Source organism: Loxodonta africana, chromosome 12 (genome assembly GCF_030014295.1).
Source record: "Loxodonta africana isolate mLoxAfr1 chromosome 12, mLoxAfr1.hap2, whole genome shotgun sequence".
NCBI classification, from domain to species: Eukaryota; Metazoa; Chordata; class Mammalia; order Proboscidea; family Elephantidae; genus Loxodonta; species Loxodonta africana.
The window spans coordinates 53,926,459-53,952,114 of NC_087353.1; the positions used below are offsets into that span (position 1 = coordinate 53,926,459).

At 45.0% G+C, this 25,656-nt stretch overlaps 1 protein-coding gene across 13 annotated transcripts in view; it reads left to right on the forward strand.

The window, feature by feature from the left end:
- RAB11FIP3 (RAB11 family interacting protein 3) overlaps positions 1-25,656 on the forward strand; it is an 84,092-nt gene that overhangs the window by 33,708 nt on the left and 24,728 nt on the right. For 4 of the 13 annotated variants that reach the window (XM_064295264.1, XM_064295266.1, XM_064295268.1 and 1 more), the window contains exons 2-4: positions 5,150-5,249; positions 12,784-12,875; positions 23,363-23,506. In XM_064295264.1, the coding sequence (XP_064151334.1) occupies positions 5,150-5,249; positions 12,784-12,875; positions 23,363-23,506 (336 nt within the window). Of the gene's footprint in view, positions 1-3,968; positions 4,080-5,149; positions 5,250-11,000; positions 12,251-12,783; positions 12,876-23,362; positions 23,609-25,656 lie in introns of those variants that run through there. The other 9 variants (XM_064295270.1, XM_064295271.1, XM_064295272.1 and 6 more) reach the window with 8 other exon arrangements.

A 25,656-nucleotide genomic window follows, 5' to 3' on the forward strand; every position in this document is an offset into this window, starting at 1 on the left:
TTTCTGTTGGGGGTGACGAAAATGTTTTAAAACTAGAGGGGGTGGTTGCACAACATTGTGAATGTATTAAATTCCACTGAATTGTTCACTTTAAAAAAAAAAGTGAGGGGGATGGAGACATCTTAGTAACACAGGTAAGTTTAGATTCTTTATAATCCTCCAGAAAAGTACAAATAATCTAAAAAATGTGTACTTCCACAACCAGGGTTTTGCTTTTCTGTGTCCTCTACGTACCCTCTTTTTTGTTTATTGAAGTATAATTCTGTGCTTTAAAAAATCTTTCCATTATGAAATTTTCCAAACATACAAAAGTAGATACAATTGTATAACAAACTCCCCTGCACCATCATTCTGCTGAAAGAACAATCACTTTAAGTCCAGTCTTGTCTCCCCACCAGTATTTTTAAGCAGACCCCAGACATCGTATCCATTCTTTTTAAAAAACGTAATCACATACCGTTATCACATCTTAAAAATAATTAAAGTGATTCCTTAATATCATCAACTATCTCATCAGCATCCCTCAAAGTTAATAGATATTAATGTATTTCTATATTTGCTTGCTTTCTTTTTAGGAAATAAAACATTATAGATGAGGTTGGAGCCTTCTTTGTACACTTTTCCTTGCTGCCCAGAAGTAACCAGTCTTCAAATTAATACTGAAAAGCACAGCTCGATATAAATATTTCAAGCTTGTTTCCAGTCAGTAAAGAAACAGAACATGCATATCCTTCCTCTCTCCCAAATTATATGGAATCTCATCTTTTCTAATTTTATTGGAACAACTCAGTGTTTGTTCTCTGAAGTCTAAGTGAGGCATGTTGGATCTCATCTCTGTGTGTTGACACTAACCAGCCGCCACCTCCAGATGCAAAGCAGCCTGACCCACTGTGTCTGTGGCAGAGCTCCGGGTGCCAGGCAGCTATCCTTTCAGAGGTTGGTTGTTGGGGCACAAGGGCCTATGCAGTTTGGGACATCTGAGATGACACGTCATCAACAATAAGGAAAACCCGTTTGTGTGTTTAATCTTAGAAGTGTGGCCGCGTCAGTGCAAGCTGCAGGTGGGAGGGTGGCATTTGGAAAGGGTCTGTCTGTGGGCTCCTCCACCTGCCCAGCCCCATACACTCCCCCACCCCCTGCCCCCATAGCCACTGCCACCACCAGATCTAGTGTGAGGTTTGTGATGTGCGCAGGGCAGCTCCTGGAACATTGTGCTTATTATCACCATGGTTTCTGATAAAATGAGCTTTGTTGAGAATGTTACAATTCACGCATTATAGTAGAAAAGAGCTGCGGAAGTGGAGGTGGTCTCCCTGGGGGTCCTTTACCACCCGGTGACACTTCCAACATGTGTTTCTGGGATTATAGTGACCTGTGGTCAAAGGACTTGTTTTGGGTTCGCTTTCAAATTAGCATTTATGTCTCCACACTGGTAACACGTTTTCATATTAAATACGTGGCTGGGAGCCAGCTCCATGCATTACCCAGCTTCAGCGTGAACTATGTGCACCGCAGTGGTGCCAGTCAGTTGGAGACTGCCTCCACTGCGCTTTCTTACGTCCCTGGGCGCTGCTGGATTTTTTCAGTCCCGCTGTTTTTTCTAAAAGCCTCGGAATGGGGTTCCCTGGGCTTGAAGGATTAGAGTCCCTTCAGTTGTCAGTGTTGGGGAGTTGGTTTAAACCAATTACAAAGAAAATCGGTTTAAAATGGACTTTAAAACATGTGTACTTGGATTCATTCTTGAGGAAACAGCACCATTTGGCATCTTCTCGTTGTAACCTGGTAGCATAAAGGGCCTATTCCTAGCTAATGATTTGTTTCAGAAGCCTTTGGTTAATGTTTCAGAATGAACTACTTGGTACTTTGTGTCCAGTTAATAGTTTCAGTGCTGAAATTCTTAGGAATTTAAGGACATATTGGTCAGTGCGGATTCTGATTTAGGTAACCCCACCCCTAGATGTGGTTGAGAGTCTATCGATATCATGGGCTTTCAGACGGAGGTGCTTGGGAGAGTGGCATTTTATGAAGAACTCCACTCGGAACTGTGCTGGCGGCAGGGCCCAGCAGCCGAGGCGCTGACCCTTTCCACGTGGATGTGAAGGTGGGGGGACTCAGATTCTGGCTTGAGATCACACTGCTGGGTTTGGTCAGTGTGCACTGGTCCTGTGTGGACCTGGTTTTGTGTTCATGTGGACAGGTGGGGTCATGCGAGGACCCATTACAGCATGTCTTTGGAGTACATCCTGGGCCCCACATGGGCTTCCTCTCACTGATGCCCCCTTATTGCTCACACCAGGGTGTCTCTGGCTCTCCACTGTTCCTGACGCCACATCTTGGTGCCTTGTCTCGTGCCAAGTCTGGCTTTGCGGTCACCCCCCTTTGGGCTGTCTGTGTGTGAGGTCTTGAAGGAGGGACAGCTGTGGCTTTGGCTGCTGTTTCTGCTTCCCCATGCGCTGCCCTTCACGGTGGGCTCCCAGCCCCACGACCATCTCCTCGATCTCTGGGCATTAGCAGTGTCTATGGGTACACATGGCTGGCCCTGGGCTTTGAGCTCCTGGCACCCTTTGTCTCCGCAGGCCCCTGGGGATCTTCTTGCCGATGCCTGGCCTCAGAGTCGGGATTCAGGATGGTCAGTGCACACCTTCCGTGGGCCCGACTCCATCTTCCTGCCATGAATTGCCCAGTCGCCCTCCATCTGCCTCCTCTGCCCTGAGTCCTTGCCTTGTCCTGGCACTGGGGCCTGTGCTGCATCTCTGCACTCTTGCCTCCTCTCTTTTTTTCTGGGCGTCCTGACCTCATCCTGCTGCTCTTGTCCTGTCCGGTGATGCCTCCTGGGTGTGCTGGTAAGTGGGGGCTCCCCCTTAGCACCAGTGTGCAGGAGTCAGTGAGATGAGGCACAAGGGAAGTGCTCCCATGTGTGAGCAGGGCAGACACCTCATATGGAGGCTTCCCAGCATCCCTGCCTGCACTGCTCCTGGACAGTTCCCTCCACCAGGCTTCCTGGTTGCTCTTCCCTCTGCCAGCGTCTGCCAGCAGGCGGCACGCAGGAGGCCTGGTGAAAGTTTGTTGACTGTGAGTTAGTGGAATTTAAGATTTGGCTCCGCCTAGCCTGCCCCACCCCAGCCAGCCACAGCCTCAGCTCTGACACTTCTCTGCCTTTGCAGTTCCCTTCTCTGCGTCTCTGTCCCAGAATATCCCCACGTGTCAACTCCCCACCCTCAAGGGCTTCCTCTGTGAACCCTTCCCTGACTGTGGGTGAAGGTCTGCTCTTTCCCTGGCTGAATGTCCTATTCTTTTCTTTCCTATTCTGTCTCCTCCCTCCCTTTCCTCCCCCCACCTTTCCCCTTTCTCTCTCTTTTCCTCCCTCTCCTCTCTCAAAGAGAGCTTTGTAGGGCTTGCATTATGGAAAAATTCAAACCTATACAAAAGTAGAGAGACTGGTGTAGTGACCCCTCAAGTACCTGTCACCTAGCCTCAACAACTACCAGCTCATGGCCCATCTGCTACATCTGTGCCTCTACCCACTCCCCGCTCCTGCCCTTCTATCTTTGTGGTCTCTGTAAATATTTCAGTAAATCTGTTTAACTAATTATGTCCTCATGTGTTTAAACATGTTAGATGTGTTTCAGTCTGTTGGGGTTCTTAATTTTATTGTGGTAAAATATGCATAACAAAAAACTTGCCATTTTTCATCTCCCTGCCTGGAGGGGAGATGAGAGGGTAGAGGGGGTTAGAAGTTGGTGAAATGGACACGAAAAGAGAGAGTGGAGGGAGATAGCGGGCTGTCTCATTACGGGGAGAGTAATTGGGAGTATGTGGCAAGGTGTATATAAGTTTTTGTGTGGGAGACTGACTTGGTTTGTAAACTTCCACTTAAAGCACAATAAAAATTACAAAAATAGAAAACAAAAAAACTTGCCATTTTAACTGTTGTGTACACTTAGTTACATTTACCATGTTGTGTGCAGTCATTATTCTTACCAGGTGCTCATATTGTCTCACTTTTGGCTGATGGAGGCTCTGCGTCTTTAATGTGACCTGAGTCATCTTTGGTGGACAAGACCCTTGAAGCTCCGCCTGTACGTATCCTGCCTCTTCTCCATGGGTCCTTCTTCTTAGGGGAGATGGAATTTTGAAACCACAGTCTAGGCATGAGGGATGCTCGTTGATATTAGGCTGCTGCAAGTGGACAGAGCCAGAAAAGCTTTGTTTTGATTACATTATGAGTTCACAGTGATACTCAGAATTCAAATTCAGCATTTTAAGGTGTTTGCCTGCTATCACCAATCTTATATCTTTATCTCACACTTCAACCATGTTGAGAATCCCAGTTCTCACAAACACTTGAAATGATGAAGTTAGATTATTACTTACCACTCATTTGTCTCAGCCACAATACTTACTCAACAGTCTCAGGATAGCAGTACCAACGTGACCACCAAAATTATGATTGCTGAAATGCATTTAAGGGAGTATTTTTGCAATTCTCTTTGTCTTCAGGATATATCCTATGTTTTAAAGTCCCTTGGAATAGTTCCTGTTTGTGTGGTTGTACTACTGATGACATGCCTGTATATTATCTCTTCACTTTGTTGATAAAGTCCTTTGATGCACAAAAGTTCTCAGTTTTGATGAAATCCAATGTATACTTGGAAATATAAACCTGTCTTCTTTTTGAAGAATTCCATCCTCTGTAACATTCATGTATGAACTATCTTATTTACTTCTTATTGTTCCTGATATCAGGGCTCTATCTGCCTAAGTAATTTTCTCCCAAGGATTCTGCAGTGATGGGAAAGGCTGTCTGGATGTGGGGTGAATTTATGTTGAGCATAAATATCCTGAACATTCACTAGAATAATACTTAAATGTCAACAATCCTGATCTTCCCACTACAGCTTGGCTATTGACTTTTTGAGAATCACGATTTGCAAACCTGGGAGCTGCTGGCAGCATCTTCCCAGGATGCCCCCCTCCCTCCCCATCCCAGGCCTCTGGGTGAGCTGTCTGTCATGGAGTTTGCTGGCTGCTAGCTAGCTTTCTGGTTCTTACTCGCAAGTGTCCACCTCTCTGTGTGGTGTGAAGGCCGAGTATGTAGTACACCCCCTAATTTTGGAAAGGCTCTTCAATAACAATTCTCATTTGGCAGTTGCAGGTGAAGGACTTAACTAAATACTTGGATCCTGGTGGGCTCGGTGTGATCAGCTTTGAAGACTTCTACAGAGGGATCATGGCCATCAGAAATGGAGGTCAGTCAGCCCACCTCAGCCCCCAAGTCACCCAACGACTCTCATGCCTCCAAACTGCTTTTGCTGAGTTTAGCAGCTTCCCTCCTTCTTGAAGCCCCTGAAACAGCCTGGTTTCCAGATGATCTCTCTCCTCTCTACTTCTTTGCTCCTCACACACCGTCCCATCTGAGTAAAAGGTCACTACAGTGACGTGCACGGGTTTCAAGTGCATATTCACTGAGTTCTGGCAGGTCCCTATGCCTGCAAAGCAGACCTGTCAAGAGCATCGCTGGTCTGGCTGTCACCCCATGCTAGTTCCTGTCAGCTCTCCTGCAGGCAGCTTCCTTGCAGATTTCTGCCACTGCAGATGAGTCTTGTCTGTCCTGGACTTTATGTGAATAAAACCACCAGTGCGTACTCTGGTGTCTGGCTGCTTTCACTCGGCGTCATGTCTTTGTGATTCACCCATTTGTTCATATGTATCAGTGGTTCATTCCTTTTTACTGAGAGCAGCATTCCATGGTATGGATGGCCTGTTGTCCTGGGGATGATGCCTGGCTGTTTCCATGTTAGGGCTATTATGAGAAGCTTCTGACAACATTTGTGTATAAGTCGTTTCGTGAACACGTGGTTTTCATTGTTTGGGGCAGATACTGAGAGTAGATGGCTGGGTCATATGGGAAGTGTAAGTGTAGTTTTATACGAGAAAACGCCGACAGTTCTGCCAGCAGTGGTGCTGTGTGTTTCTCCCCAGCTGCTCCATACACGGTCCCTTTAAATGAAGTTCTGAGGCTCTGAATTGACTTTCCTCCTCATTCCCCTTTTCCACCAGGAGGCTGGTGGGTGACCATGGCAGGAGGCCCCAGTCAGCCACACTCTCTTCCCTCCCCTGTTGAAATTGAGGTAGAACCCACCTCGCCAGGACCCTAAGGGTCACATGCACATCTGGGGTGTGGTCAGGGTGAGGGAGGCCCTTAGGCCAGAGGTCTTCCTGAGCCATTGTTGCCCATGTCCAGATCCTTCCATGAAGGCTGGCCATCCCCTGCTGCACTGGGATGGCCCTGCCTGAGCATACCCTACCTTTTCCCGCCTTTCCCTGGTTTGGCCTGACACCCCCACCCACATCCCGGGCTCGAATGGACCTCCCAGTGGACCTGATGCTTCCATTTTTACGTCTTCCCAAGTGGTTCCTAGAATCCTCAGACTTGCAGTGGGTTGGCCCTTGGAGGCACTGTGTAAATGTGAGGAAACAAGCGCTGTGATTGGATTGGCCCTCAGCTTGGGCAAGTCTCTGTTGTGGGTGGTGACATTGGCAAAGCAGCTGGAGGTGAGGCTGATGGGGATGCTGAGGAGGCCAGGCAGGCTGAGGGCAAGGTGCCTACTCTCCTCTCCTGCTGAACCTGCAACCCCCTGCTCTTATGTCTGCCCTCTGGCTGCCGTTGCTGGAGCCACTCCTGACTGGACCCTGAGCCTCTCCCTGCTCTGGATGCATGCATCCTGAGTGGCGCCAGTTCCTCCTGGGTGCCTTCACAGCACTGAGTCCGTGGGCTTCCTGTGTGCATGATGCCACCACACATGTTGGTCACATCCCAGCTACTGGCGGGGCAGGACGGTAAACTCATGTGAGATGGACAGTCTGCTCCTCCGATGGGGCCTGACCTAGCATCTGGTGCTGTGCTTCCAGCATGGGACACATGTTCTTGGCCCTGACCTGCCCGTTTGTGCGTCTTCTTCCTTGATGTCGGCAGATGTGCAGGGCCAGCTCTCCTTCCCAGGGCAGGTGCCGGGATGAGGACTTTCAGGGGGAAGATGAGCCGCCTTCCAGCTGCACTTGGTTACCACCCAGCAGGGCCTTCAAACCCGAATCATGGTGGGAAGATTCGTGGGCCTGGAAATCTGATAATTCCACCACACTTAAGCTATTGATTCCCTTTCGTTTCCAAGTGGTAGCTATTAAAAAAAAAAAAACTCTAGCCAAAAAATGATCTGTGTGCTTATTTGGGGGGAGGGGGAGCAAGGAGGAGCCTGGAGAGAGTACACCCGCCCAGGGTCATGTGGGGAGAAGGAGAGGGCTCAGCAAGGTGGGTGCAATGTGAGCCAGGAATAGGGAGGGCACATGCTGACCTCTCAGGCTCGTGCCCTGAGGTCCAGCACCAATGCCAGGACCAAATCCCTGTCCTCAAGAGCTGGTCTTGTCGTGGGACACAAACTCGAATAATAAGGACACAGTGGTCCGTGGGAGGGCTGCAGGGGCCAGTGTGGCCTGAGAGGGTGACCGGTGTCAGGCAGAGGCATGGGCATGAGGGCAGGAGGTGAGGGTGGAGCAGAGGTGTTGGTGGCCCTGGGCACGCTCACCCGGCTGTGGGCCCGGAATGGCAGTAAGGGTCACATGTGTTTGGAAGAGTTGAGAGTCTGAGCATGTATCAGGGCCACCAGAGGGGGACATCGGCACTTTATCATTTTCCTGCGCTTTGCCTCCCCACATGCACCCCTGCATCCTGCTCCCTCCCCCAACTAATCCCTCTGCCTGGGGGGTCCTCTCCTTCCCACCCTGGGATCTTCCACCCTGGGATCCAGAATCTCAGAGGGGAGTGAGGGACTGTCCCCGCTTGGGTGCGGATAAAGTGAGGATAACCTTGGAGTAAACCCAGTTGAAGGCAGATTGAAGTGATCTTGTGGCAGACAGGAGAAGGGAAAGCAGGACTGTGGAGTTACTGCAGGTGGGACCAGTCCAGCTCTGCCTCCAGCCCGCCCTCTGCAGGACCACCCCTCCACGCAGGATAACAACACTACCTTGCTGTTGACCCAGCTTGAAAGACATGCCATCGCAGCCCAGGTCTTGTTTCCGAAACAGATCGCTCCCCCCATACTGGAGAAGAAATGCATGTGAAAAACGTCCACTTCAGTGAAAAGAAGAGACTGACGTAGGGTCACGTTTCACCCCCTTTAGGAACATAAGAATGTGGGGTAACATGGTGGCATCATGTACCGAGCCCAAATACTGAGTCTGTGTCCACTGTGGCTGAAATGATCAGCTGCATCTTGAGAGTTTTGAATTTTTTCGTTTATTGCAAGTGCAAGTAAAACTGTTAGCATTTGATAATGGAGAAGCAGGCCAGACAGGCCAGCCTCTTACAGAACATGTGTGTTTTATCTCAAATTAATAAAACCAGACGTCATTGAGTCAGTCTCGACTCATGGTGCCCCATGCATGTCAAAGTAGAACTGTGCTCCTTAGGGTTTTCAATGGCTGATTTCTTGAAATAGATTGCCAGGCCTTTCTTCCTAGATTGTCATAGTCTGAAAGTGATGTTGAAACTTGCCCACCGTGGGAGACCCTACTGGTGTTTGAAATACCAGTGGCATAGTTCCAGTATCACAGCAACACGCCACCCACCACGGGGCAAGAAACTGACAAGTGTGGTAGGATATCATGTTGTTGTTGTTAGGTGCCATCGAGTCGGTTCCAACTAATAGCAACCCTATGCACAACAGAATGAAACACTGCCCATTCCTGCGCCATCCTTACAATCGTTGTTATGCTTGACCTCATTGTTGTAGCCAGTGTCAATCCACCTCGCTGAGGGTCTTCCTCTTTTCTGCTGACCCTGTACTCTGCCAAGCATGATGTCCTTCTCCAGGGACTCATCCCTCCTGACAACATGTCCAAAGTATGTAAGACGCAGTCTCGCCATCCTTGCCTCTAAGGAGCATTCTGGCCGCACTTCTTTCAAGACAGATTTGTTCGTTCTTTTGGCAGTCCATGGTATATTCAATATTCTTTGCCAACACCACAATTCAAAAGCGTAAGCTCTTCTTCATTCTTCCTTATTCATCGTCCAGCTTTCACACACATATGATGTGATTGAAAATACCATGGCTTGGGTCAGGCACACCTTAGTGTTCAGGATGATATCTTTGCTCTTCAACACTTTGGAGAGATCTTTTGCAGCAGATTTGCCCAGTGCAACGCGTCTTTTGATTTCTTGACTCCTGCTTCCATGGCTGTTGATTGTGGATCCAAGTAAAATGAAATCTTTGACAATTTCAATCTTTTCTCCATTTATCATGATGTTGCTCATTGGTCCAGTTGTGAGGATTTTTGTTTTCTCTATGTTGAGGTGTAATCCATACTGAAGGCTGTGGTCTTTGATCTTTATTAGTAAGTGCTTCAAGTCCTCTTCTCTTTCAGCAGGCAAGGTTGTGTCATCTGCATAACGCAGGTTGTTAATGAGTCTTCCTCCAATCCCAATGCCCTGTTCTTCTTCATATAGTCCAGCTTCTCGTATTATTTGTTCAGCATACACATTAAATAGGTATGGTGAAAGAATATAACCCTGACGCACACCTTTCCTGACTTTAAACCAATCAGTATCCCCTTGTTCTGTCCAAACAACTGCCTCTTGATCTATGTAAAGGTTCCTCATGAGCACAATTAAGTGTTCTGGAATTCCCATTCTTCACAGTGTTATCCCTAGTTTGTTACGATCCACACAGTCAAATGCCTTTGCATAATCAATAAAACACAGGTAAACATCCTTCTGGTATTCTCTGCTTTCAGCCAGGATCCATCTGACATCAGCAGTGATATCCCTGGTTCCACATCCTCTTCTGAAACCAACCTGAATTTCTGGCAATTCCCTGTCGATATACTACTGCAGCCATTTTTGAATGATCTTCAGCAAAATTTTGCTTGTATGTGATATTAATGATATTGTTCTATAATTTCCACATTCAGTTGGATCACCTTTCTTGGGAATAGGTGTAAATATGGATCTCTTCCAATCAGTTGGCCAGGAAGCTGTCTTCCATATTTCTTGGCATAGATGAGTGAGTACCTCCAGTGCTGCATCTGTTTGTTGAAACATCTCAATTGATATTCCATCAATTCCTGGAGGCTTTTTTTTCACCAATGCCTTCAGGGCAGCTTAGACTTCTTCCTTCAGTATCATCGGTTCCTGATCATATGCCACCTCTGGAATATCGAATAATTCTTTTTAGTATAATGACTGTGTATTCCTTCCATCTTCTTTTGATGCTTCCTGCATCCTTTAATATTTTCCCCATGGAATCTTTCACTATTGCAACTTGAGGCTTGAATTTTTTCTTCAGTTCTTTCAGCTTGAGAAACAGTGAGCGTGTTCTTACCTTTTGGTTTTCCATCTCCAGCTCTTTGCACATGTCGTTATAATACTTTATTTTGTCTTCTTGAGAGGCCCTTTGAAATCTTCCGTTCAGTTCTTTTACTTCATCAATGCTTCCTTTTGCTTTAGCTGCTTGACGCTTAAGAGCAAGTTTCAGAGTCTCCTCTGACTTCCACCTTGGTCTTTTCTTTCTTTCCTGTCTTTTCAGTGACCGCTTGCTTTCTTCATGGATGATGTCCTTGATGTCATTCCACAACTTGTCTGGTCTTCGGTCACCAGTGTTCAATGTGTCAAATCTATTCTTGAGATGGTCTCTAAATTCAGGTGGAATATACTCAAGGTCATATTTTGGCTCTGGTGGACTTGCTCTGATTTTCTTCAATTTCAGCTTGAACTTGCATATGAGCAATTGATGGTCTGTTCCACAGTCGGCCCCGGCCTTGTTCTGACTGATGATATTGAACTTTTCCATCGTCTCTTTCCACAGATGTAGTCAATTTGCTGCCTCCACAAAGTAGAGTCGACCTTAATGACGTGAATGGAGTAAAGCTTTTCGGACCTTCGTTTGCTGATGTGGCACGACTCAAAATGAGAAGAAACAGCTGCAAATATCCATTAATAATCGGAGCCTAGAATGTACGAAGTATGAATCTAGGAAAATTGGAAATCGTCAGAAATGAAATGGAACGCATAAACATGGATATCTTAGGCGTTAGTGAGCTGAAATGGACTGGTTATTGGCCATTTTGAATCGGAAGATCAAATAGTCTACTATGCTGGGAATGACAACTCGAAGAGGAATGGTGTCGCATTCATTGTCAAAAAGAACGTTTCAAGATCTATCCTGAAGTAAAACGCTGTCAGTGATAGGATAATATCCATACGCCTACAAGGAAGACCAGTTAATAACGACTATTATTCAAATTTATGCACCAACCACTAGGGCCAAAGATGAAGAAATAGAAGATTTTTATCAGCTGCTGCAGTCTGAAATCGATTGAACATGCAATCAAGATGCATTGATAATTACTGGCGTTTGGAATGCGAAAGTTGGAAACAAAGAAGAAGGATCAGTAGTTGGAAAATATGGCCTTGGGAATAGAAACAATGCTGGAGATCGAATGATAGAATTTTGCAAGACCAAGGACTTCTTCATTGCAAATACCTTCTTTCACCAACAGAAATGGTGACTATACACATGGACCTCGCCAGATGGAACACACAGAAATCAAATTGACTACATCTGTGGAAAGAGACTGATGGATATCATATTAGATTATGTTAAATATATTAACTAAGTAACTGATGCTGTGGGTAACTGATACATTTTAAATACGTAATTGACATTCATAGTGGGACAACATCAGGAGGCATAAGAGTCTCAGGCCTTGTGTGTGCTGGGTGTAACGCACTTGTGCCCAAATACGAGAGACCGTGGGACTTGACGCCTTTCCTCCCAAGTGAGAAGGCATGGCGCTGTGGGGCTGATCCTGTTGGAGAGGTGATGTCTCCATTGACGACTCCAGAATTACCTGTCCACTGTGGGAAGGTTCTTATTGTAAAACGAAAGATGGAGTTAAGCAAACAGAAGAAAATAAAAACTGCCTGTGATCCCACCACCCGGGACAAGGGGTGTTAGTTTGGTGTATTTATCACATCTGTATTTCCCCAAACACAGACACATTAAAAAGAAATGAAGTCTGGCGTGTGTGTGTGTGTGTGTGTGTGTGTGTGTGTGTGTGTGTGTACCATTATCCATTTCCAAAACTTTTTCATCACCTTGGACAGAAATGAAGACTCCCCATCTCCTCTTGCCTGCCGCTGGCAACCACTAATAACCTTTCGCCTCTACGGATTTGCCTATTCTAGATGTTTCATGTAAGTGGGATCATACTGTATGTGTCCTTTGTGTCTGGATTCTTTCACTCAGTATCATGTTCTCAGGTTTCATTCACATTGTAGCATACATCAAGACTTCACTCCTCTGTGTGGATTATTGCGTTTATCAGCCATCTGTTGGTGGATACCTTGGGCTGTTGCCACATTTTGACTGTTTGAAATAATGGTACCTAATACTTTTTTACATCCTATAAGTAGTTTTACAGAGCTTGATACCTTGCTCTTTTCCTTTTATAATGCTGCCCAGTTCTTTTAAGAAATAGGAATAACATTAGTCTAACTGCACCCCAGCTCCTTAGAATTCTGGCAAGAGTACCATTTCCATGGGAAAGGCAGGTTTCTCATAGAGACCCTGGCTGTGTTGGCTGTGACCACCAGGGCCATTGCCTCAATGCTGCCATGCCTCTGCCTCTGGTCAGCCTCCCTGCACTCACTAGCCATGGAGCTGCCCCTAACCCTTCCTAGGATGTCCAGGTTTGCTGCTGGACCAACACTGGGTCTTCTTCCCGCAGATTCTGAGGGCCCCCTATATGGTGTCGCCCCAGTGCAGGATGAGGAGAGCCTGGTCTGCCCTGATGAGTTTGACGACTTTGTCACCTATGAGGTAAGTGATCGTGCTCAACCAAGCACTACCCCTTTCAGAGCATGCAGAAGGAATGTCCTCAAAGTTTTAGATGATAATTTTTTTTTTCCACAATGGAGAAGGCATTTCCTTTGAAACTTTATGTAGTTTTTAGAGGAGTGCAGTGAGGCACTAAGAAACTTAAAGATTGCTGTTTTTAAAAAAAAGTATCATGAGAATGAAGAACACCAAGGTCACATGATAACTATGAGCTCACGAGACAGAAAGGGCCATGTGAACTAGAGACTTACATCATCCTGAGACCAGAAGAACTAGATGGTGCCCGGCCACAACAGGTGCCCTGACAGGGAACACAACAGAGAACCCCTGAGGGAGCAGAAGAACAGTGGGATGCAGACCCCAAATTCTCATAAAAAGACTAGACTTAATGGTCTGACTGAGACTAGAAGAATCCCGGCAGTCATGGTCTCCAAACCTTCTGTTGGCCCAGGACAGGAACCATTCCCGAAGACAACTCATCAGACATGGAAGGGACTGGACAATGGGTTTGAGAGAGATGGTGATGAGGAGTGAGCTACTTGTATCAGGTGGACACTTGAAACTGTGTTGGCATCTCCTGTCTGGGGGGAAGATGGGAGGGTAGAGAGGGTTAGAAACTGGCAAAACGGTCATGAAAGGAGAGACTGGAAGGAGGGAGCAGGCTGACTCATGGGGGGGAGAGTAAATGGGAGTATGTAGTAAGGTGTATATAAGCTTGTTTGTGACAGACTGACTTGATTTGTAAACTTGCACTTAAAGCACAATAAAAATTATTTAAAAAAAAAAAAGTATCATGGAGGTGAGGCCAAGATAGCGGAATAGCCTAACACTTCCGGTGATCGCTCTTACAATAAAGACCTGAAAAAACAAGTGAAACAATTATATTTATGACAAGCTAGGAACCCTGAATATCAAAGGCAAGTCAGAAAATGGACTGAGTGGCAGGGGGAAGAAGAGATGGTTCAGAAGCAGAGAGGAGTTGTCGGACCTGAATCGCCGGGATCCTGTAGGCACCATTCCCGGGAGCGGCTGTGGCAGGCTGGTGGTAACATTAAGCCACAGTTGCCTCAGGGAGAAGCAGCCAGCCTCACAGCCTACTCACACCTCCAGAACCAGAGAACAGCGCTCTCGGCAAAAGCTAAGTACTTGCGTATATTTTACCATGCCCCCTGCCCCCAAGTTGGCTTCAGAGGCTGTTGATTTCCCTGGGCCTAAGATAGGCTGTGTTGAGTGTCTGGAGCCATCCTCCCAGCCTTAGAGAAGGAATAAATTCGCAACTGGGGGAAAAGATTATTTGCCAGCTCCGCTAACCTGGGGAGCTCAGGACAGAAGCGGCTCCTGTCCAGGCGTAAATGGTCCGTGGACTTTGAATACCTTTTCCCCCTGCATGGACCTGTGTGGACCTATTTCAGGAGAATAGACCCTTGTTGGCAGACTGCAACTGTTTCAGCTGTGCAGTGGAGACGTGGGTGTTTGACGATTGACACCACCTTGCCTATTAAACAGGGTCCTCACCTAATGACATCAGGGGCCTAAGGACTGGTGGCTCCACTCAGGTCATCTAGCCACCTGCGACAGGGATCCAGGGATAATTAGTACCTCCCAGTCCTTACAACCAAAAGAATTGGGTGCCCATGGTCCATCTGTAGAACTCACCCATGTGTACACTCTAGGGAAGAGGTACGCGCTTTCCTCAGAGTCACTTGGGGGATGATTCTCAGCCCACTGCCTTCTTCAGAGCATGACCCCCTGCTGCAATCAGATACCGGTACCTACACAAATCACCCCTGCCCCTCTAAGACTGTAGGGCAGAATCTCTACCACACACTTGATGACCAGCTACCTGGACACCTGAGCTGAATCCTTACAAGAAAAGTGAATGGACTCCTAGACTGATATACCTGATAACAGCTCTAACCATCTGGTGACAGGAAGGCAGAGCTTCAAAGGCGAAAATAATCAAGGTAGCTCACTCAAGCAACCCATTTGGGCCTATCAAAACAAAACAAACCAAGAAGCTGGGATACAGTAAATAAACATAAACTAATGCAATAACTTATAGATGGCTTGGAGACAACAGTCAATATCAAATCACATAAAGAAACAGACCATGATTACTTCAACAAACTCTCAAAACAAAGAATCACAGTGTCTTCTAGATGAAAGTGTCTTCCTGGAATTACCAGATGCAGAATACAAAAGATTAATATACAGAACCCTTCAAGACATCAGGAAGGAGATCAGGCAATATGCAGAACAAGCCAAGAAACACAGATAAAACAGCTGAAGAAATTAAAAAGGTTATTCGAGAACATAATGAAATTTAATAAGCTGCAAGAATCCATAGAGAGAATCAGAAATTCAGAAGATTAACAATAAAATTACAGAATTAGACAATTCAATAGAAAACCAGAGGAGCAAAATTGAGCAAGTGGAAGGCAGAATTGGTGAACTTGAAGATAAAGCACTTGGCCCCAATATATTTGAAGAAAAATCAGATAAAAGAATTTAAAAAAATGAAGAAACTTTAAAGAATCATGTGCGACTCTATCAAGAGAAATAACCTACGAGTGATTGGAGTACCAGAAGAGGGAGGGATAACAGAAAATACGGAGAGAATTGTTGAAGATTTGTTGGCAGAAAACTTCCCTGATATCGTGAAAGATGAGAAGATATCTATCTAAGATGCTCATCGAACTCCACATAAGGTAGATTTTAAAGGAAAGTCACCAAGACATATTAGAATCAAACTTGCCAAAACCAAAGATAAAGAGAGAATTTTAGGAGCAGCTAGGGATAAACGAAAAGTCATCTACAAAGGAGAGTCAATAAGAACAAGCTTGGACTACTCGGCAGAAACCATGCAGGGAACAAGGCAATGGGATGACTTATATAAAGCAATGAAGGAAAAAAATTGCCAGCCAAGAGTCATATATCCAGCAAAACTGTCTCTCAAATATGAAGGTGAAATTAGGACATTTCCAGATAAGTAGAAGTTTAGAGAATTTGTAAAAACCAAACCAAAACTACAAGACATACTAAAGGAAGTTCTTTGTTTAGAAAACCAATAATATCAGGTATCAACCCAAGACTAGAACAATCAGAGGTCAGCTCAGACAGGGAAATCACAAAAATAAATCAAGGTAAAACAAAGCTCAAAACAGGGAAACAGCGATGTCATAATGTAAAACAAGACAATATTAAAACAATAAAGAGGGACTAAGAAATGTAGTCATAGATCTTTCAAATGGAGAGGAAATCAAGGCAATATAAAGATATAAAAGTTAGGTTTTAACTTAGAAAAATAGGGGTAAATATTAAGGTAACCACAAGGGAGAATAACAATCCTACTCATCAAAATAAAACAGAAGAATAAAAAATTGAGACTCAGCAGAAGCAAAATCAACCACAATGAATGAGAGGAAAAGACAATATATAAACTACTCAGCAGAAAAAAATTAAGTGGGAAAAAGAAACTGTCAACAACACACAAAAAAAGACATCAAACTCATAGCACTAAACTCATACCTATCCATAATTACACTGAATGTAAACGGACTTAATGCACCAATAAAGAGACAGAGAGTGGCAGAATGGATAAAAAACCACAATCCATCTATATGCTGCCTACAAGACACAAACCTTAGAGACAAAAAGAAACTAAAACTCAAAAGGATGGAAAAATATATATATCAAGCTAACAACAATAAAAAAAAGAGCAGGAGTGGCAGTATTAATTTCTGACAAAATGGACTTTGAAGTTAAATCCACCACAAAGGATAAGGAAGGTCACTATATAATGATTAAAGGAACTGTGTACTCGACGGCACTGGGCTATACCAGGAGGATATAACCATTTTAAATATTTATGCATCCAATTGACAGGGCTTCAGGATATATGAAACAAACGCTAACATCACTGAAAACTGAGATTGACAGCTCCAAAATAATGGTAGGAGACTTCAACGCACCACTTTCAGTGAAGGACAGGACATCCAGAAAGAAGCTCAGTAAAGATACAGAAGATCTAAATGCTATACTCAACCAACTTGACCTTATATATAGAACTCTCTACCCAACAGCAGTCAAGCATACTTTCTTTTCTAGTACACATGGAACATTCTCTAGAATAGACCACATATTAGGTCATAAAGCAAGCCTTAGCAGAATCCAAAGCATCAAAGTATTACAAAGCATCTTCTCTGACCATAAGGCCATAAAAAGTAGAAATTAGAAACAGAAAAGGCAGGGAAAAGAAATCAAACGCTTGGAAACAGAATAATACCCTGCTCAAAAACGACTGGGTTATAGAAGACAGTATTGATGGAATCAAGAAATTCATAGAGTCCAATGAGAATGAAAACACTTCCTATCAGAACCTTTGGGACACAGCGAAAGCAGGGCTCAGAGGTCAATTTATATCAATAAATGAACACATACAAAAAGAAGAAAGGGCCAAAACCGAAGAATTATCCCTACAATTTGAACAAAGAGAGACCAACAAAAGAAACCTTCAGGACCAGAAGAAAGCATATAATAAAAACTAGAGCAGAATTAAATGAAATAGAAAACAGAAAAACAAAGAATTAACAAGACCAAAAGCTTGTTCTTTGAAAAAATTAACACAATTGGTAAAGCATTGGTCAAACTGACAAAAGAAAAACAGGAGAGGAAGCATATAACCCGAATAAGAAATGAGTTGGGTGATATTATAACAGATCCAACTGAAATTAAAAGAATCATATGAGATTACTATGAAAAATTGAACTTTAACAAATTTGAAAACTCAGAAGAAATGGATGACTTCCTAGAAACACACTACCTACCTAAACTAACACAGAGGTAGAATAACTAAATAGACCCATAACAAAAGAAGAGATGGAAAAGGTAATCAAAAACCTCTCAACAACAACAACAAAAAAAAGCCCTGGTCCGGAGGACTTCACTGCAGAGTTTTACCAGACTTTCAAAGAAGAATTAACACCACTACTACTAACGGGATTTCAAAGCATAGAAAAGGACGAAATACTCCCAAACTCATTCTATGAAGCCAGCATATCCCTGATATCAAAACCAGGTAAAGAAAGCACAAAAAAAGAAAATTACAGACCTATATCCGTCATGAACATAGATGCAAAAATCCTCAACAAAATTCTAGCCAATAGAATTCAACAACATATCAAAAAAATTATTCACCATGGCCAAGTGGGATTCATACCAGGTATGCAGGGAGGTTCAACATTAGAAAAACAAATAATGTAATCCACCACATAAATAAAACAAAAGTTGAGAATCACATGATTTTATCAATTGATGCAGAAAAGGCATTTGACAAAGTTCAACACTCATTCATGATAAAAACTCTCAGCAAAATAGGAATAGAAGGAAACTCCCTCAACATAATAAAAAAAAAAAAATGCATTTATACGAAGCTAACAGCCAACATTGTCAGAGACAGAGAGAGTCCGAAAGCATTTCCCTTGAGAACGGGAATCAGACAAGGATGCTCTTTATCACCGCTTTTATTCAACATTGTGCTGGAGGTCCTAGCCAGAGCATTTAGGCTAGATAAAGAGGGCATCCAGATTGGGAAGGAAGAAGTCAAAGTATCTCTATTTGCAGATGCCATGATCTTATTATACACAGAAAACCCTCAAGAAAACTACTGAAAGTAATAGAAGAGTTCAAGCAGAGTGTGAAGATACAAGATAAACATAGAAAAATCAGCTGGATTCGTCTACACCAACAAAAAGAACATCAAAGAGGAAATCACCATATCAATACCATTTATAGTAGCCCCCAAGAAGATAAAATACTTAGGAGTAAATCTTACCAGAAATGTAGAAGTCCTACACATACAAAACTACAAGACACTGCTGCAAGAAACCAAAAGAGATCTATATAAGTAGAAAAACATACCTTGCTTACGGATAGGAAGACTTATTGTAAAAATGTGTATTCTACCAAAAGGCATCTGTAGATACAATGCAATTCCTATCCAAATTCCAATGATATTTTTTAATGAGATGGAGAAACAAATCACCAACTTCACACGGAAGGGAAAGAGGCCCCGGATAAGTAAAGCCTTACTGAAAAAGAAGAACAAAGTGGGAGGCGTCACTCTACCTGATTTTAGAACCTATTATACCGCCACAGCGATAAAAACAGCTTGGTACTGGTACAACAACAGGTACATAGACCAATAGAACAGAATTGAGAATCCAGACATACATCCAACCACATATGAGCAGTTGGTATTTGACAAAGGCCCAAAGTCCTTTAAATGGGCAAAAGACAGCCTTTTTAACAAATGGTGCTGGCATAACTGTTTATCCGTCTGTAAAAAAATGAAACGACCCATACCTCACACCATGCACAAAAAAGAGCTCAAAATGGACCAAAGACCTAAATATAAAATCTAAAACGGTAAAGATCATGGAAGAAAAAATAGGGACAATGAACGCTAGGCACCTTAACATGGCATAAACAGTATACAAAACAGTAATAATGCAGAAGAGAAACTAGATAACTGGGCCTACTAAAAACCAAACACATACGTTCATCCAAAGACTTCATCAAAAGACTGAAAAGAATACCTACAGACTGGGAAAAAGTTTTTAGCTATGACATTTCCGATCAGCACCTGATCTCTAAAATCTACATGATACTGCAAAAACTCAACTACAAAAAGAGAAATAATCCAATTAAAAAATGGGGAAAAGATATGAACAGGCACTTCACTAAAGACATTCAGGCAACGAACAGATACATGAGGAAATGCTCATGATCATTAGCCATTAGAGAAATGCAAATCAAAAAACCAAAACTACAATGAGATGACATCTCATTCCAGCAAGGCTGGCATTAATCCAGAAAACACAAAATAATAAATGTTGGGGAGGTTTAGGAGAGACTGGAACACTTATACACTACTGGTGGGAATGTAAAATGGTACACCAACTTTGGAAATCGATTTGGCGCTCCCTTGAAAAGCTAGAAATAGAACTACCATATGATCCAGCAATCTCACTCACTCCTTGGGATATATCCTAGAGAAGTAAGAGGCTTTACACAAACAGATACGTGCACACCCATGTTCATTGCAGCAGTGTTTACAGTAGCAAAAACATGGAAGCAACTAAAGTGCCCATCAATGGATGAATGGATAAATCACTTATGGTATATTCACAGAAGGGAATACTACACATCGATAAAGAACAATGATGGATCCATGAAACATTTCATAACATGGAGGAATCTGGAAGGCATTATGCTGAGTGAAATAGTTAGTTGCAAAAGGGGAAATATTGTATGAGACCACTATCATAAGAACTTGAAAAATAGTTTAAACAGAGACAAAAATATTCTTTGATGGTTATAAGAGGGGGGAGGAAGGCAGGAAGGGAGAGGGGTTTTCACTAATTAGATAGTAGATAAGAACTATTTTATGTGAAGGGAAAGACAACATACAATACAGGAGAGGTCTGCACAACTGGACTAAGGCAAAGAAGTCTCCTGAATAAACTGAATGCTTCAAAGACTAGTGTAGCAGGGGTGGGGGTTTGGGGACCATAGTTCCAGGGAACATCTAAGTCAACTGACATAATAAAATCTATTAGGATAACATTCTCCATCCCACTTTGGAAAGTGGCGTCTGAGGTCTTAAACACTAGCAAGCAGCCATCTAAGATGCATCAGTTGGTCTCAACCCACCTGGAGCAAAGGAGAATGAAGAACACCAAGGACACAAGGTGATTACAAGCCCAAGAAACAGAAAGGGCCACATGAACCAGAGACTACATCATCCTGAGACCAGAAGAACTAGATGGTGCCTGGCGACAAGTGATGACTGCTCTGACAGGGAACACAATAGGGAACGACTGAGGGAGCAGGAGAGCAGTGGGATTCAGACCCCAAATTCTCTTAAAAAGACCAGACTTAATGGTCTGACTGAGACTCAAGGGACCCTGGTCTGCAGACCTTCTATTAGCCCAAGACAGGAACCATTCCCAAAGCCAACTCTTCAGACCAGGATTGGCCTGGACAGTGGGACCAAAAATGATACTGTTGAAGAGTGAGCTTCTTAGATCAAGTAGACACTTGAGACTATGTTGGCGTCTCCTGTCTGCAGGAGAGATGGGAGGGTAGAGGGGGTCAGAAGCTGGTCAAATGGATGCGAAAAGAGAAAGTGGAGGGAAGGAGTGTGCTGTCCCATTAGGGGGAGAGCAATTAGGAGTATATAGCAAGGTGCGTGTAAATTTTTGTATGAGAGTCTGACTTGATTTGTAAACTTTAACTTAAAGCACAATAAAAATTACAAAAGAAAAAGTATCACATAATCTTAAGATATCTAGTGGACACGTGAATGGATATGTGTGTGATGGCAGATATCGTGTGGGACCTCCATAGTTGACCTTGTTCTTTGTCAGCCTCCTGACTTTCTGGAGACGCTCCCTTTCAGAGCCTTCTCCTGACAGGGTGGCTGCAGCTATGGGGCTGGCCTCCCACAGGATTTCAGTGGGTAACCATAGCTCCTTTGGGAAGCTCCTGGGAGAAGGTCAGGCATGCAGAGTTTCTGTATAAGATGGGAAGCATTATGGCTGAGTGGAACTTCACCAGCAGTCTTTGTGGGCTGGGTGAGAAGCCAGTCCTGTCCAGGAATCTTAACTGGGCTGGAGGATGGAGCCTGTCTTAGTCATCTAGTGCTGCCATACCAGAAATACCACAAGTGGATGGCTTTAAGAAAGAGAAATTTATTTTCTCACAGTCTGGTATGTTACAAGTCCGAATTCAGGGCGTTGGCTCCAAAGGACGGCTTTCTCTCTGTTGGCTCTGGAGGAAGGTCCTTGTCCTCAATCTTCCCCTGGTCGAGGAGCCTCTCAGTGCGGGACCCAGCGTCCAAAGGACACACTCTGCTCCTGGTGCTCCCTGCTTGCTTCCCTTTCCTTTTATCTCCTGAGAGATAAAAGGTGGTGCATGCCACATCCCAGGGAAACTCCCTTTCATTGCATCAGGGAGGTAACCTAAGTAAGGGTGGTGTTACAATCCCACCCTAATCCTCTTAAGATAAAATTACAATCACAGAATGACGGACAATCACACAATACTGTGAATCATGTCCTAACCACATCGATATACACATTTTTGGAGGGACATAATTCAACCCTGACAGAGCCCTGGGCCACCCACCGTGTGGGGGCCTCTGTCAGGATCCAGGGCCAGCAGTAGGAGTAGCACAGAGAGCTGGCGGAGCCACAAAGCTTTTCTTCTGCTTGTCTCCTCCCTCCTCTCCTTCCCTCCCATGGCTTCTAGAGGAGAGCCTCCCAAGCTAGACCATGGCAAGTGTGTCTTCTGTACACATTATCGGGAAGGCTAGAAAGTGAGAAACAAAAGCCACTCTGTCTTGAGACCGTAGTTTGTTAAAGCCCAGAGATACTTCCTGAACCTTTCTCCGTCCCTGCGGTCCCAGAGGGAGTTTAACAGGGCGTGTCTGGCACAGGTTAAACTTTTTCCCAGGCAGGGATGTGCCTTCAGGGGGCACGCAAGTTTCGCAGAGACTCGGCACTACCTGCCACTCTGGAGGGCCCTGCTGTGGCCAGCCAAGCGCAGCCAGTCCCTCATCTGATGGAAGCGGCCCTCCTGGTGTTGGGGCACATGGCCTGGCATCTGCAGTAAGAGCGGCCGTGACTGTGTGGGATCCCGTCCGTCCTGCACGGTGCCCCTGCCCTCAGACGGGTATCAGGGAGGAGGGAACATGGGCGGCCTTCAGGGCCTCCCCTGAGTCACTGTGGCCATCTCCGAGCTCCTGAAAGGGCTTTCTACCCAGTGACTGGTCAACACAAGTGAGCTCTCCTAAGAACTCAGATCTTCAGTGAGTTCATCTTTGTTGTTGTTAGTTGCTGTGGAATCATTTCTGACTCATGAGTTTGTCTTAGAATCTATAATTTGTAAGGATTTTAGAAGTTAGTAGCATAGGTTGGTGGGCTCCTAGGCAAGGCTAGGTCTCTTCTGGGTGCGAGGGAAGCTGGCGCATCTATGAGCCGCTTTCCTCGCATTCCTCCTAGTTGGGGGGAGGGGGTGGCTGTGAGCTGGAAGGCACCAGGCTCCAGGATTATCTTTCACCTTATCTTCTGGAAAACTACCTTGGTTTCCCTCACTAACCAAAGCACACCTGCAGCCCATACTTTCGGGGTGGACAGGTCAATGACTGGGCTCTTGGCCAAAAGCTCGCTCTGCTGCCCCTCCAGGGCCCCATGTCCCCTGGTCTGAACAGGACATTTCAAAAGGAGGCCTTTTATGGCCAGCACCTCACCAGGGCTTTGTGAATATTGATAGCAGGGCTGTGAGAATGGGACGTACACGATCCTCTGTCTATAATTCGAATCAAATTTGGGGTATATACAAAAACAAAATCCTTTGACACATGGGAGAAAATGTATAACTTATAGGCTTGACCCCCTGTGGTACAGGAAGGAGTGAGGTTTACGGAAACTCCGAAGCAGGAGATCCTCGCCCTGGGCCTGAGGGAGCTGCAGTGCTGTTGCCTTGCCTCCCAGCGGATGCCCGCCCGGGACCAGGTCCACACGCCCAGTGGAGACCACCGTGCACATGCAGTACGCTGACCCTTGGAATCAAGTCCTTCTTACCGGGCATGGCCCTCTGCAGTTTGTGGGGGATGGCCCAGGCAGGGTCTGGTGGCCCTGCCGGCTTGTGTGGTAAGGAGAGGGTGGACCGGGTCTCCACTGACCATCCTTGCAGACTAAGAACAATGCTGCTTCTGAGTGTTGGCTGGCCCAGTCTGGTCTTTGTGTTGTTTATGCTCCTTCTCTTTGCAAGTCAGTGTTGTAGGGGACGTAATGGCAGCTGCCTCTCAGATAACCCATCCAGTGTGCCCTGGATGCTGAGCCTTGCTCTCCATGGGGCCTTCCCTGTGGCCCAGGCTCTTACAGCAGGCTGCCTGTTCTCCTGGCCTCTCCAGCCTGGTTCTGGCCATCACTGCTGTGTTCCCTAAGGTCCAGGCTTGAGTGGAACCAGCCATGCATTGTCACCGTCTCTTGGGGCCAGGAAGGGGCGGGTGGGTCTGGGCCCTGCCGCAGAGGCCTGCTGTGGGATGATGAGGAAAACTACAGTTAGTGGCCCTTTAGTTCCTTGGTTTCAGATTTTGAACTGTTTTTTTTTTTTTTTTGCTGAGAACATACACAATATATTCAATAGTTTCTTTATGTACCATTTAGTGATGTTGATTATATTCTTTGAGTTGTGCAACCATTCTCACCCTCCATTTCTGGGTTCTTCTGCCGCTATTAACAAATTCAGTGCCCTCTAGGGTTCCTTTCTAATCTTTTAAGTTACTGTTGTCCATTTGATCCCATATAGACAGTTCTTGAACTACTTTTTTTTTATTGTGCTTTAAGTGAAAGTTTACAAATCAAGACACTGTCTAATACAAAAACTTATACACACCTTGCTATGCACTCCTAGCTGCTCTCCCCCAATGAGACAGCACACTCCTCCTCTCCACCCTGTATTCCCCATGTCCATTCAACCAGCTTCTTTCCCTCTCTGCCTTCTCATCTCCCCTCCAGACAGGAGCTGCCCACATAGTCACGTGTGTCTGCCTGAACAAAGAAGCTCACTTCTCACCAGTATCATTTTCTGTCTTTTTTTCTATTTTTAAATTTTTATTGTGCTTTAAATGAAAGTTTACAAATCAAGTCCAACTGACTACTTTTTTTTTTTAATAATTTTTATTGAGCTTTAAGTGAACGTTTACGAATCAAGTCAGTCACATATAAGCTTATATACACCTTACTCCATACTCCCACTTACTCTCCCCCAAATGAGTCAGCCCGCTCCCTCCTTCCAGTCTCTCGTGACAATTTTGCCAGTTTCTAACCCTCTCTACCCTCCCATCTCCCCTCCAGACAGGAGATGCCAACACAGTCTCAAGTGTCTACCTGATACAAGTAGCTCACTCTTCATCAGCATCTCTCTCCAACGCATTGTCCAGTCCCTTCCATGTCTGATGAGTTGTCTTCGGGAATGGTTCCTGTCCTGGGCCAACAGAAGGTTTGGGGACCATGACCGCCGGGATTCCTCTAGTCTCAGCCAACTGACTACTTTTTTATAAGGCATTTAGTTGCTCTAGATAGTAAGCAACACTGGATGTTTACTTGGGGATGAAGTAACTGTGCACCTAGAGCAGGTACATTCCATTTTAGCCCCTGCTTCATTCCCAGCCTTGCAAGCCAGTGGCAGACTTTCCATCCTCCCTGACATTTTGCCCTTCAGCTGACTGTTTTACAGATGCCGAAGACTTTTAGAAGCCCCTGCCCATGTTGTCCCTGATAAGATTGGCACTTGTAACCCCACTTTAAACGCGTGGTGACTGAGCTCAAGTGGGCAAGGTGTGTCTGAGGTCGCACACTGGCAGAGATGGACTGAGGCTGGAATCCAGGGTCTTCATGGCCCCCCAGGCCCCTGCTGGCTTTGCCAGATCTTCTCTTGGGGTGTCTGGCCAGCCAGGCTCTAGTAGCCTCAGGGTGGGTGGTTATGGTGGCTCTTGTTGCTACAGCATGTCTGCCCATGCCATCCACTTCTTGGGACCCAGCACAGAGTCCACATACACCTCTGTCTGGAACTGCAGCTGTTCTGGAAGCTGCCCAGTCTTTTGAGCATAAAATGTTGGCTACTCTTCCTAACCTACCTTTGCTTTTTAACTAAAGTCGAGATTATAAATTGAAAATATCATGTTTAATGATTC